Below are 14,848 nucleotides of genomic sequence, written 5' to 3'. Positions count from 1 at the left end.
TCCATGTTATACTCACTGGTGATATATATTTATGTTATACTCACTGGTGATATATATTTGTGTTATACTCACTGGTGATATATATTGATATCCATGTTATACTCACTGATGATATATATTTGTGTTATACTCACTGGTGATATATATTTGTGTTATACTCACTGGTGATATATATTGATATCCATGTTATACTCACTGGTGATATTTATATCCGTGTTATACTCATTGCTAGAATATTTTTATGGCATATTAATGGCCACTCTTTCTTCACTGCAGTTTTACAGTTGTAAACACTTCCAACAATGAAGACAAGTGCAGATGAACGTCAGTCATATTGGACCAATAACCATTATCTTTACAACATCATAGTTGATGATCTACAATAAGTGACCATGATGAAATTTTTTTCATCTTAATCATCTAGATGTCTATTTTCGGTAAGCCAGGAGGGTTTATTGGGTTGGTCAATAGACTGAAATGTTGACTCTTCTTGTAGGTTAAATTGATATTTTTAAATTGATGATTGGCTATTATTTACCGTATATACTCGCATATAAGCCACGATTTTCAGCCCATTTTTTGGGGCTGAAAGTCCCCTTCTCGGCTTATACGCGAGTCACATAGCCAGGGGGTCAGCGGGGGAGGGGGAGCGTGGATGTGTCAGATCATACTGACCCCCCTGACGCGTCTCTGCAGCCCCCTTGCTTGTCTCACGGTCACGTGGTACTGCTCATTAAACTTATGAATATGTGCATATTCATGAGTTTAATGAGCGGTACTACGTGACCGACGAAGGAAGGGAGACCGTGGGAGAAGCAGGGGGACCAGGAAGGGGTAAGTATATGCTATATTCACCTGTCCCGGGTCCATCGCTGCTCGCCGCTGTCTGCTGCGTCCTCTGTCAGTGACATTCAGCCAGCAGAGGGCGCGGTGACGTGGCTAATGCGCGCCCTCTGCTGCCTGAACGTCACTGACAGAGGACGCGGCAGACAGTGGCGAGCAGCGATGGACCGGGGACAGGTAAATACCTGAGGTGCAAGGTCCTGAGCCAGCGGTGACACCTGGCCCTTATAGCGCGCCGGTGTCGCCGCCTGCTCAGGACCTGACACCTGGCCCTCCCAGCAACGAGATAAGTGTGTCACTTTTTTTGCAGCAGCAAATGGGGGCATAATTTACGGAGCAGCATATGGGGGCATAATCTATGGAGCATCTTATGGGGGCAGCATATGGGGGCATAATCTATGGAGCATCTTATGGGGGCATAATCTATGGAGCATCTTATGGGGCAAGCAAATGGGAGCATAATCTATGAAGCAGCATATGGGGGCATAATATATGGAGCATCTTATGGAGCATCTTATGGGGTATAATGTATGGAGCATTTTATGGGGCCATCAACCTTTCTGGAGCATTATATGGGGCATATTATTCTATGGAGCATCTTATGGGGGCATTATTACCCTTTGTGCAGCATTATATGGGGTGTATTTTGTATGGAGCATCTTATGGGGCCCATCATAAACTGTATGGAGTATTATATGGGGCTCCTTATTCAATATGGATCTTCAAAAACATTTAACCTACTGATGTAGAAGCATTAAAAAGTTATAGAGAAAAAAAAATGTGTAAAAAACAAATACATTTAGCAAAAGTGGAAACTGAGAGACTCATTGCTAAGGAAAGTAAAACAAACCCCAAACTATTCTTTAATTATATAAACAGTAAAAAGATTAAAATTGATGGTGTCGGCCCTTTAAAGAACAATGAGGGTGGAATCATAGAGAGCGATGTGGGAAAAGCAAATGTTTTAAATACTTTTTTCTCAACAGTGTTCACACAGGAAAAGGATTTGCCAGGGGAAATGCAGAGTGATAATGTAAACTCCCCATTAAGTATTCCCTGCCTAACCCAGGAAGAAGCGCAGAACCGCCTTAGTAAGATTAAAACTGACAAATCACCAGGCCCTGATGGCATTCACCCTCGGGTATTAAGGGAGTTAAGTAATGTGATGGACAGGCCTCTATTCCTTATATTTAAAGACTCTATAGAAACAGGGTCTGTTCCTTTTGATTGGTGGCAAGCAAATGTGGTACCAATATTCAAAAAGGGGTGTAAAAGGGAACCTGGAAACTATAGGCCGGTAAGCTTAACATCTGTTGTGGGTAACATTTTTGAAGGGTTTCTAAGGGATACCATTATGGAATATCTCAATGTTAATAAATGTTTAACTCCATATCAACATGGATTTATGAAGGATCGCTCCTGTCAGACTAACCTGATCAGCTTCTATGAGGATGTAAGCTCTCAAATGGACCAAGGAGAATCATTGGATGTCATTTATCTCGACTTCTCTAAAGCATTTGACACTGTCCCACATAAAAGATTGGTAAGATGAGAAAGCTTGGGCTAGGGGACAATCTGTGTAGATGGGTAGGTAGCTGGCTTACTGATAGAAAACAAAGAGTGGTTATTAATGGGGCATCCTCAGATTGGGCCAGGGTCACTAGTGGGGACCACAGGGTTCTGTATTGGGCCCCCTACTATGTAATATATTTATTAATGACCTAGTGGATGGCTTACACAGTAAAATATCAGTATTTGCAGATGATACAAAACTATGTATGGTAGTTAACACAAAGGAGGACAGTTTGCAACTACAGACAGATTTGAGTAAATTGGAGAATTGGGCTGAAAAATGGCAAATGAGGTTTAACCCAGATAAGTGTAAGGTTATGCACATGGGAAGGAGAAACAGAGGCTACAATTACTTACTAAATGGGAAACTGCTGGGGAAATCAGACATGGAAAAAGACTTAGCTTCTTATTGATTAAGATGCCTAAATTGGAGTGCCCAGTGTCAGGCAGCTGCCACCAAAGCAAATAGGGTCATGGGATGCATTAGAAGAGGTCTGGGGACACGAGATGAAAACATAATTCTCCCTCTGTACAAATCACTCGTCAGACCACACTTGGAGGATTGTGTGCAATTTTGGACGCCGATGCTCAAGAAAGACATTACTGAACTTGAAAGGGTTCAAAGGCGGCTACTAAAATGATAAATGGAGTTGGTTCACTACAATACCCAGAAAGGTTATCAAAATTAGGTCTATTTACTCTAGAAAAGAGAAGACTTAGGGGAGACCTAATATATATGTACAAGTATATCAGAGGGCAATACCGAGATCTCGCCAATGAACGGTTTGTACCAAGGACTGTGACAAGAACAAGGGGGCATTCTCTTTGTTTGGAGGAAAAACAATTTCTGCACCAGCACAGAAGAGGGTTCTTCATGGTAAGAGCAGTGAGGCTCTGGAATTCTCTTCCTGAGGAAGTGGTGATGGCCAACTCACTGAATGAATTTCAGAAAGAAATGGAGGCTTTTCTTGTGAGTCACAGTATAGAAGGTTACGAATAACATAATATTATAGGTAGACGGTTGACCCAGCTTAGGGGAAGGAATTTTTTTCCCTATGGAGAAAATTGGCTTCTACTCTGTGGGTTTTTGCCTTCCCCAGGATCAACAATGCAGAACAGCTGCACTAAAAATAGGCTGAACTAGATGGACATAAGGTCTTCCTTCAGCCTTCAAAACTATGTATGTTATGTTACTATGTCTCAATTAATTTTACTTTTATTGGTATCTATTTTTATTTTTGAAATTTACCAGTAGCTGCTGCATTTTCCACCCTAGGCTTATACGCGAGTCAATTAGTTTTCCCAGTTTTTTGTGGCAAAATTGGGGGGGTCGTCTTATGCATGAGTATATATGGTACCTCTTATATCAGCTCCTACAGTTTACTGTACTGTTATCTTTGCAAACTAGTGATGCAGGGTCACTGAACAATGGATATTTGCTTAATATGTTGAGTGACCATTGTGTTGGTCCTTTGGGTTGGTTGCAAAACATATGAGCAAAAACTATGCAAACTGATAAAATAGCCAAACAACAATAGTTAATTACATCTACCTCTTGTCCTTCAAGCCAGCATCCAGAGGTCAACAATTGTGAGCTATACGAGTATAAAGGGGATATGCCTCTGGATTTCTTGCTACAGAGATCCAAAAAAACACAGCCAGAAACACTGTACAGGATAGCGGCCAAATCATGGCTTCATCACAAGGGACACATATTTGACATTCTGCAGGATGCCAGCTTAGGGGACCAAGGGTTCAGCTGAAAGAACACAGATCTGCTTCATTGACCATCACTGAACGCACTGATAAGTTTTGGGTAGTCAGGATTTGGACGCAGCAGTCACTTGAGTCCTATGGATATGTTTGGGAAAGCCAGGATTGGGACCCACCGGTCACCTGGCTCCATGGAGATGTTCAGATTAGTCAGGTTGTGACCCTTCACCTGGCCTTATACCTCAATGGACTGTCAGCTTCCTAAGCTTGTTATCTCCTCTCTGTATGTGCCTCAGGTGGGGTATTCGGCCTTGGAAGCTCTGAAGTCACAGCTGCTCTTATCTCAGCGATTAGTAACAAGTTAGGCCTGTTTCACACTTCCGTTTTTGTGTCCGCCAAACGGATCCGTTTCCGTTTTTTTGACGGAAACTGATGCAAACGGATCCGTTTTTTTAAAAACGGATCCGTTTTTTTGACGGATCCGCGGTAACCGTAATGGAAGTCTATGGGACAAAAAAAACGGATCCTGCAAAAAATGGCGGATCCGTTTTTTTACGGAAAACAACGGATTTTGACGGATTTGAAAAAACGGAAGTGTGAAACAGGCCTTAGACACAGCAGAGAGGAAATGAAGTAAATAATAAATAGAAACCATGCACCAATATTCATATAGTCAAATAATTATGTTCGAATCAAATAGTGCATACATTCAATCTTTACTAATTTTTACAAAAAACCAATCCTCCTGATGTGTCACAGAATTTGAATGGAACCCATTCGATTCATTAGTATAAACAAACCACTATGTATGGGCAATTATATTATAAAAACGGGAAGACTAAATAATATAAAAACAGTCTTTAATAAATCGAATTTGGCAATCGTAAACAATGTGCAAGAAAAAAGTGCCTAAGGCATACCAATAGTTAATGCAAAATCACAACATACAAATATACAAATAATTCCTGAGATCTGTCAAGAAAATATTAAACATTGTGCAACAGTATCGTGCATGTATATAAGTCATATCGAAACCGCACAAAATATAAATACACATAGGTATACATAGATAATAAAAGTAATTTTGTAAATATTTTTAGATATACTACTCAAATATATCACAGAAAGTGATTCCAACCAACATTGAATAATGCATATGTATAAATCTATATCAATAATGTGCCGTAATTATCCTATCACATAAAACCATATAGCTACAGAAGTCAATGTGTGATCATTCAGTGATATGTGAGCAGGTACAACCAGTGTTACATACCAGCGGTATAATGACAGCCTCTTGCGGTAATGCCAGGCACTCCCCGACGCGCGTTTCGGAACCAGCGTCCTTCGTCAGCGACGCGTTTATCTTATCTCAGCGAGTCAGCGGTAGGGTGAGACTCTAATTTAAACCATCTTAGGAATTTTGCTGGGATTGTTCTAGGTGTTATCTGCCTGTTTTGTGGTTCAATAAAGTATTGCCACACTGTTTTACCCTCATCCTGTGTTGTTTGAGCAGTATTATGCCCATGGTAAAAGGAGAGCAGGCGCTCGGTGGGATGACCCCTGGTTCATGCGATTTCGGCTAAAAGGTGTCGCAGGTCCAGGTCCGGCGCCTCCCATCTTCTTATGACTCCGCCCTACTGCTTGCTTAATGGCACCCTGGCATCTTACTCCTGCGCAGGCGTACTTATCTGCCCCGTTGAGGGCAAATTCCTGCAGTGCACAGGTGCTGGGCCTCTCTGACCTTTCTCAGCACCTGCGCACTGCAGTACTTTTCTCTGCCCTGAACAGGGCAGATAAGTACGTCTGCGCAGGAGTACGATGCCGGGGAGCCAGAAAGCCAGCAGGAGGGCGGTGTCGCAAGAAGATGGGAGGCACCGAACCCAGACCTGCAACACCCATCAGACCGGAGCGACCCCCCAGGTGAGTATAATAAAACTTATTTTTCTTAACTTGCAGGTCGGATCGGGGACTTATCTACAGCATTATAAAATGCAGTAGATTAGCCCTGAAAGGCAGTGGCTGCATCTTATAGCGGTCAAAATAGCTGACAGGTTCCCTTTAACATTAATTGCTATGACAATTGCTCAAAAATGAGTAAATCATAGCATTAATTTGCAAGACTCCATGTTCCTCTATCGGGCACACTGCACTCAGATGTCGTGCCTTGGGCAGGGAGAGCTGTAAGTACGGTTCACAATGGGGCATAGTACACACGCTGCAATATTACACACCTGGTTCTCAGTCACTGGCTTGTAGTGGTACAGGCCGGGATTTAATTGCCAGCGGCAGAACTCTCCTCGCCAGCTCCGAGTGATTGTTCCTCCGCCGATTCCGCCAAGGGGAGCGCCTAGAAGAAATGGAAAAATATTAAAATTTGAGAGTCCTCATTGGTTGATACCTTTTAATGATTAACTGAAAAGTTGGGAACCAATAGCAGCTTCGAGACTGCTCAAGTCTCTTCACTGGGCATCAGTATAATACAAAATCTGAAGAGTCACATATATACACACTGGCGAAGACACTACCAGCATATTCTTCCTATAAAATGGGGCACTGATGGTGGCATGCCACATACATGGAAGACTGGGAGGGTCAGACTGTGGCAGAACGTCACACATTTTAGATATATTATAGATCATCCATTAGTCACCTCAAAACGGTGCGATTCTGTGAGAAGGAGACTTTATGTACCAGAGACTTACAGCAAAAAAATCCAATGTAAAAAGTGATCTTCTAGTAGAGGATTGTCACTTCTGGCCATAAAATGAGATCAACGTCTCCGCAATAACCAATAATTAAGAGATCTGTGCAGGACCTGTCACATTTCCAATGTACGCCGTCATATAATTGTACAATACACCGGAGGATACACGTGTAGCCTATGCGCCTACATACCTTCTCCACCGTCCTCCGTGTTCTGGTATGCCTATATACCTCATCTAATGTCCCCCCTGGTGTATATCATAGACATAACCGTGACATTTGTAAAATCCATCTAGTAGCTTCGTGATGGATTAAACTGAAGCAAGGCTCCTCCTCTCTGACCTCCACGACTCATTTGTGGCTGGACCCCCTGCCTCCCCCTCCTGCAGACACACATGTCAGTGATTTGATCGACTGCAGACTGGCTGACAGAGGATTTGGGAAGTGACAGATTTATGACTGAGGCAACCTTGGCCTCATGGTGACCAGATAGGCAAGCAAACTACCTTGAGCTCCTATGTTCTCTGGTTTTTATGAACTGCATAGATATGACAGACGAGAGACACATTTTCTACGGCGTGATAAATGTAACACACTGTCTTACATCACTGTGTGCTTGTGGCAGCACCTCCAAATTAATATCGGTCAGATGGATGACAGTATCCATGCCATGTTTCCTACCTACAGAAAGATGAAATCGTCATATGAAGTGTGGCATTAATATCTCCCGCCTGGGATCTCCAGGGGCGGAAATATCATAAAAGTAAGGGATTCCATTAAGACCTAGCCACATCCCATGACCAGCCCTGCTATTAGACACTGGAGCTGAGGGATGTGGGTGTAACTTGTGCTAATAAAACCAGATGCCGGACTACGATCAGTGTCAGCTCTGAGGACAGACAGTTTGCTCTAGTTCTGCACCTTTACTCTTCAAAAAACGAATACGACCCCATCACAGCAGTCAGAGCCAATCCTGCAACATCAGCTTTACAGCATTGTGTCATGATATAGGACACGGGTAATGTCCTGCTCTCTCAGGGTTAACCCTTTGGATCTGGGAGGGGTGTTTATACACCAGACTAGGATTCCCTGTCAGCTATACTGCTGTTCTGGTGTGTCTGACCCCCTGGTGTGTGTGTATACTGCGTTGCTTGTTTGCTTCCCATGTATGACCCGGTCTGTCCCCTCACTCTGTACTCTGTCTCTCGTTTTGGTACTACTGTCTTCTCCGGTTCTGACCTCCTGGCTTGGCTATTGTTACTCTGTTACAGTTTGCCCCTATTGTACCGTCTATTGCCTGTTTTGGTGTTCTGATCTATTGCTTCGCCCTGACTATCCATTCTGTCTAATCCTTTGGTACGGTCGTGCTATCTCGTGCTTTGACCCCGGCCTGATCTGGTTTACGTCACTGTCTATGTCCCTTGGTAACTTTGTCCCGTAGTTACCCTTCTAGGAGTTTTCCTACAGCTCCTAGCTCTCCGGAGCTTAGGCCATGCCCCCAGTCACGTGCTTCAAGTCCCGTTTGTCTGAAGCACGCGTCTTCACTGCTGCTGCCCGCTCCACAGGTATCTTTGGGCACAGTTAGTCTTACTCAGGACACGCGCACTGGCTCAGTGAGCAAGTGCAGTGCGGTGTTCCGGATGCATTCCTTCTGTTTTTTTTGTATGAAATTGCATATACTGTATTGTTTTGTCCATTTTGTAAATCTTTGTATATTTTTATAAACACTGTCTACTTTTCGGATTAAACATATAAAATTATCAGATCTGTTCCTCTTACTCTATAAACTGTACCCCTGAAGCCATACGCTACCTGTAACGGGTATCCAATCAGCTTTCCCAAAAGACTGCTGGCAGCAGATTGTTGTTCCATTAGTTATTGCGGAGCTGGCAGTGACCGTACTGGGGTATATACTTAAATTCCATGTGCTGGAATCGGATGTTTATATACTATACGCTCACTGAGTTCCCTAGTAACTGGACTAGTAGTGAGAACAGCCAGGTTGATCTTAACAAATACAGTGCCTTGCGAAAGTATTCGGCCCCCTGGAACTTTTCAGCCTTTTCCCACCTATCATGCTTCACACATAAAGATACCAAATGTAAATTTTTGGTGAAGAATCAACAACAAGTGGGACACAATTGTGAAGATGAACGAAATTTATTATTTATTTTAAATTTTTGTGGAAATTCAAAAGCTGAAAAGTGGGGCGTGCAATATTATTCGGCCCCTTTACTTTCAGTGCAGCAAACTCACTCCAGAAGTTCATTGTGGATCTCTAAATGATCCAATGTTGTCCTCAATGACTAATGATGATAAATATAATCCACCTGTGTGTAATCAAGTCTCCGTATAAATGCCCCTGCTCTGTGATAGTCTCAGGGTTCTGTTTGATGCACAGAGAGCATCATGAAGACAAAGGAACACAACAGGCAGGTCCGTGATACTGTTGTGGAGAAGTTTAAAGCCGGATTTGGATACAAAATGATTTCCAAAACTTTAAACATCCCAAGGAGCACTGTGCAAGCGATCATATTGAAATGGAAGGAGTATCATACCACTGCAAATCGACCAAGACCCGGCCGTCCCTCTAAACTTTCATCTCAATCAAGGAGAAGATTGAGCAGAGATGAGGCCAATAGGCCCATGATCACTCTGGATGAACTGCAGAGATCTACAGCTGAGGTGGGACAGTCTGTCCATAGGACAACAACCAGTCGCACACTGCACAAATCTGGCCTTTATGGAAGAGTGGCAAGAAGAAAGCCATTTCTCAAAGATATCCATAAAAAGTGTCATTTAAAGTTTGCAACAAGCCACCTGGGAGACACACCAAACATGTGGAAGAAGGTGCTCTGGTCAGATGAAACCAAAATCAAACTTTTTGGCAACAATGCCAAACGATATGCTTGGCGTAAAGGCAGCACAGCTCTTCACCCTGATCACACCATGCCCACTGTCAAACATGGTAGTGGCAGCATCATGGTTTGGGCCTGCTTTTCTTCAGCAGGGAGAGGGAAGATGGTTAAAATTGATGGGAAGATGGATGGAGCCAAATACAGGACCGTTCTTCAAGAAAACCTGTTGGAGTCTGCAAAAGACCTGAGGCTGGGAAGGAGATTTGTCTTCCAACAAGACAATGATCCAAAACATAAAGCAAAATCTACCATGGAATGGTTCACAAATCATAGAATCGTAGAGTTGGAAGGGACCTCCTGGGCCATCTGGTCCAACCCCCTGCCCAAACCAGGATTCGCTAAATCATCCCAGTCAGATGTCTGTCCAGCCTCTGTTTGAAGACTTCCATTGAAGGATAACTCACCACTTCTTGTGGCAGCTTGTTCCAGGTGTTAAACGTAAACGTATCCAGGTGTTAGAATGGCCAAGTCACAGTCCAGACCTGAATCCAATTGAGAATCTGTGGAAAGAGCTGAAAACTGCTGCTCACAAACGATCTCCATCCAACCTCACTGAGCTCGAGCTGTTTGCCAAGGAAGAATGGGCGAGAATTTCAGTCTCTAGATGTACAAAACTGATAGAGACATACCCCAAGAGACTGCAGCTGTAATCGCAGAAAAAGGTGGCGCAACAAAGTATTAAGTTACAGGGGACGAATAATATTGCACGCCCCACTTTTCAGTTTTTGACTTTTCACAAAAATTTAAAATAACCAATAAATTTCATTCAACTTCACAATTGTGTCCCACTTGTTGATTCTTCACCAAAAATTTACATTTGGTATCTTTATGTTTGAAAAGTTCCAGGGGGCCAAATACTTTCGCAAGGCACTGTAATGAATTGGAACTGAAGAGCGAAATCAATGTGATACCTGTGTCCGAGCAAAAGTCCGGCGGACGATACAGCATGCAAGTACGATGGGATGGAAAAGGGAGAGGAAGGCCGTAACGGTAGGAAGCGAGGGACTGGACACCTCTTGACACCATCCTCTGCCTGTCTCTAACCTTCCCCAACACCCTATGCAGGTTCTCCCTCCCCCATTGCAGTCACGTGCCTAGTCCCCAATTGTCACCCACTGCAGATGGTAGCGCACAGGGGAAGAAACAAACACAAGACAGAAAAAAAACAAGAAATACTCAGTTCAGGCTCTGCTGCCAAGCTCCACATCAGCATTCAAAACGGCACCAGGAATCTGAACTCTCACAGCAGCAAGACCACCGACACAGGAAACCCTCCAGGGGAAATGCAAAAAAAAAAAAAAAAAAAACGCTACGTGTGAACACAGCCTTATAGGCACTTTAATTAGGAAATGACAGAGCTGTCAATTAGAAGACACGGTGGTGATCATTTATCCCTTGTATTTAACCACCTTTGGCTCAAGCTCAGCCATGGCGACTTGACAGATGAAGACTCTGTAGGAAGATCTGTAACGGGGTCTACCAAGCTGGGGTACCTCTTTCAGTACCACCCCGTGTTTTCGGAGGTCCGCTCTGCGCTGGCTGGAGTCTGAATGAATGACTGTGGCTGGAATTCCTTGGTTACATGGGCGCATATAAAAGATCACTGCTTCTCCACGTATTTCCAGTGTGACAACACTTTACTCACAGGACACAGAATATATCACACAGATACAGAGGGCCGGCCAATAGAAAAGCGGCAGGCCAGACATGCATTACAAAAGCCGCAGGTGGCCGGAGCCTGCCGATGTTCACTGTGGGAATTACAAAGGTGGGGGGAGGGCGGACAAAAGGAGAATATCGTGTCCCCTCTGCCCAGGGGAGCAGCCTGTGGGCTGATGCATTAGGGACATGCATCTCACATGGAACCTATTATACATACATATAACTGCACAACATATTCTGGGTGCTGAGTGGTTCTGTAACACGGCTCCCCCTTTTCAGCGACGCGATCGGCATACACAGTCTGATCCTCAACGGATCGGTTTGGGGATGACCGAAGTTTATGGGGTTGGTACAAGTTCCGTTTGTCGACTTAGTCCATCGGCGTTACCATTTTGTTTGACGGGTCTGTGGTGGATGGTGAAGTCCAGAGGTTTTAGGGCTACGCTCCACCGCAGCAATCTGGCGTTGTCTCCGGAGACCCGATTAAGCCAGACTAGGGGATTATGGTCCGTTAGGAGGGAAAACTGTCGTCCATACAAATATGGTTGCAACTTCTTGAGTGCCCATACTACCGCCAGGCACTCCTTCTCGATGGCCGCATTGCTTACTTCATGGGGCAGTAGTTTCCGACTCAGGTAAGCTACCGGGTGTTCTTGGCCATCCGGCCCGACTTGGCTCAGTACTGCCCTCAATCCAAACATAGAAGCGTCTGTATGAACAATGAAACGTTCAGTTGGATCGGGTGCGGCCAATACTGGGGTATTGGTGAGGGTGTCCTTTAGTTGGCGGAAGGCTTCCTCACACTCTGAGGTCCAGGTTACCTTGCGGGGTTGGTTCTTACGGGTCAGATCAGTGAGGGGCTTGGCTACGCTGCTGTAATTGGGAACAAATTTCCTGTAATACCCCGCTGTCCCTAGAAACGCCATGACCTGGGTTTTAGTGCGTGGGATGGGCCATTTGGCTATGGCCTCAATCTTGGCTGGTTCTGGTCGCTGTTTCCCACTTCCCACCCAATGCCCTAAATACTGAACCTCTGCTTTGCCCACCTGACACTTGTTTGGGTTCAGGGTGATTCCGGCCTGGTGGATCCTGTCCAATACTGTTTCTAGGTGATTTAGTTGCTCTTCGCATGTCGCACTGTAGATGGCGATGTCGTCCAGGTAGGCACAAGCACAGTCCTGGAGACCATCCAGAAGCCGGTCAGCCAGCCTTTGGAAGGTCGCCGGGGCATTTTTCATCCCGAATGGCATAACTCGGAACTGGAATAAGCCGACCGGGATGACAAATGCCGACTAGGGAATAGCGTCAGGACTAAGGGGAAATCTGCCAGTAGCCTTTGCATAGATCGATGGTGGTCAAATACTTTGCCCCCGCCAGCCGGTCTAACAACTCATCCACACACGGCATGGGGTATGCATCCGTCACTGTTTTCTCATTGAGCTTACGATAGTCTACACAAAACCGTGTAGTCCCATCCTTCTTGGGCACTAACACTACGGGGGATGCCCAGGGACTGACTCTTCAATGACCCCTAAACGCAACATCTCTTGTATCTCTTGTCGCATCCCCTCTCGTACAGACTCAGGGACGCGGAAGGGGTTTTGTCACAGGGGGGTCTGATCCTGGGTCTCAACCTTGTGTTGTGCCAGGCGAGTGTACCCTGGTCTCTCTGAAAACATCCTCTGTCGTAGCCTCAACTCCTCCGCCTGCTGTCTCTCCCGGGGGCATAGGTCTTCACCCAAGTGTACCTGGTCCCATGTTTTAGACTGAGTCCTTTCCCCTAAGACATCCGGCAAGGGAAGTCCAGCTAAATCCTCTGCTTCAGGTGCACAGATGACCACTACCTCTTCAGGGCGCTCCCGGTAGGGCTTCAGCATATTCACGTAGAACATGTGGATAACCCTGTGGTCGTCACAATCGGCGACATTATTGGTTGTGTCAGCTATTTTCCCCACTACCTGGTAGGGCCCCTGCCATGCAGCTTGAAACTTATTCTGCTTAGTGGGCTCTAACACCAGGACCTTCTGTCCTATTTCCAAAGTGCGCTTTCTGGCCCTCCGATCGTACCATACGCGCTGGCGCCGCTGGGTCGCCTGCATGTTCTCACGTACAGCCTGAGTCAGCTCCTGTTGGCTGTCCCGGAATTCCAGCACATAGGGTACAAGAGGTAACCCTTCTATGAGGCCCTCCCCTTCCCAGTGTTCCAGCACTAAGTCTAGGGGTCCCCTTACCCATCTCCCGTATACCAGCTCGAACGGGGAGAACCCCGTGGATTCTTGAGGCACCTCCCGATAGGCAAACAGGAGGTGTGGCAAGAATTTCTCCCAGTCCCTGTAGGTCCTGGTAAAAGTCCCAATGAGCTGTTTTAATGTCCCGTTAAAGCGTTCACACAACCCATTGGTTTGCGGGTGGAACGGGGCGCTTCAAATGGACTTTACGCCGCACAGCTTCCACAATTGGTTGGTCACCTCTGCTGTAAACTGGGTACCCTGGTCCGAGATAATCTCCCGGGGAAATCCAACCCGTGAGAAAACCTGGAGCAGGGCGGCCGCCACCATCTCTGCCAGTATGTTAGGTAACGCAACCACCTCTGGATACCGTGTGGCATAATCTACCACTGTCAATATATACTTTTTCCCGGACGGACTGGGTTTGGCTAACGGCCCTATCAGATCGACCGCTACTCGGCTAAATGGTTCCTCCACAATGGGGAGAGGGCGTAATTTGGCCTTGCATCAATCCCCCCCTCTTGCCAATGCGCTGGCAACTGTCACAGGTCTGGCAGTACTGACGAACATCATAGGTTACCCCCGGCCAAAAGAAGTTTTGTGTCAGACGATGCCTGGTGTGACTGACGCTGAGGTGCCCGGCCAAGGGTATATCATGAGAGATTCGCAGTAGCTCCTGCCTATACTTCTTGGGAACTACCAGCTGTCGTTTTATACACTGTGTTCCAAATTATGCAAATAATATTTTTCTATGATTTTCCTAAATAGTCAGTACAAATGACAGTCAGTCTAATAAAAGTCATCACCCGTTAGAGTATACATCAAATTTTATTGAAGAAACCTCCCAATAATAACAGTATAATCTACAAAATGAATAAAAACCTCAAAATGCACTGTTCCAAATTATTAGGCACAGTAGAATTCCTAAACATTTGATATGTTTTAAAGAACTGAAAATGCTCATTTGTGGAATTTGCAGCATTAGGAGGTCACATTCACTGAACAAAAAAGCTATTTAACTCCAAAACATCCTAACAGGCCAAGTTACATGGTAACATAGGAACCCTTCTGTGACATCACCTTCACAATTCTTGCATCCATTGAACTTGTGAGTTTTTGGAGAGTTTCTGCTTGTATTTCTTTGCATGAAGTCAGAATAGCCTCCCAGAGCTGCTGTTTGGATGTGACCGGCCTCCCACCCTCATA

General features: G+C 45.1%; 1 protein-coding gene across 4 annotated transcripts in view; it reads right to left on the bottom strand.

The window, feature by feature from the left end:
- Window positions 1–14,848, bottom strand: part of GBA2 (glucosylceramidase beta 2) — a 233,437-nt gene that overhangs the window by 82,827 nt on the left and 135,762 nt on the right. For all 4 annotated transcript variants that reach the window (XM_073562476.1, XM_073562480.1, XM_073562478.1 and 1 more), the window contains one exon: window positions 6,363–6,478. In XM_073562476.1, the coding sequence (XP_073418577.1) occupies window positions 6,363–6,478 (116 nt within the window). The remainder of the gene's footprint in view (window positions 1–6,362; window positions 6,479–14,848) is intronic.

The sequence above is a fragment of the Dendrobates tinctorius genome, unplaced genomic scaffold (assembly GCF_039654945.1).
Source record: "Dendrobates tinctorius isolate UK_male_01 unplaced genomic scaffold, ASM3965494v1 ptg000353l, whole genome shotgun sequence".
In the NCBI taxonomy this organism is placed as follows: domain Eukaryota; kingdom Metazoa; phylum Chordata; class Amphibia; order Anura; family Dendrobatidae; genus Dendrobates; species Dendrobates tinctorius.
This window is presented reverse-complemented; position numbering and strand designations above follow the sequence as displayed.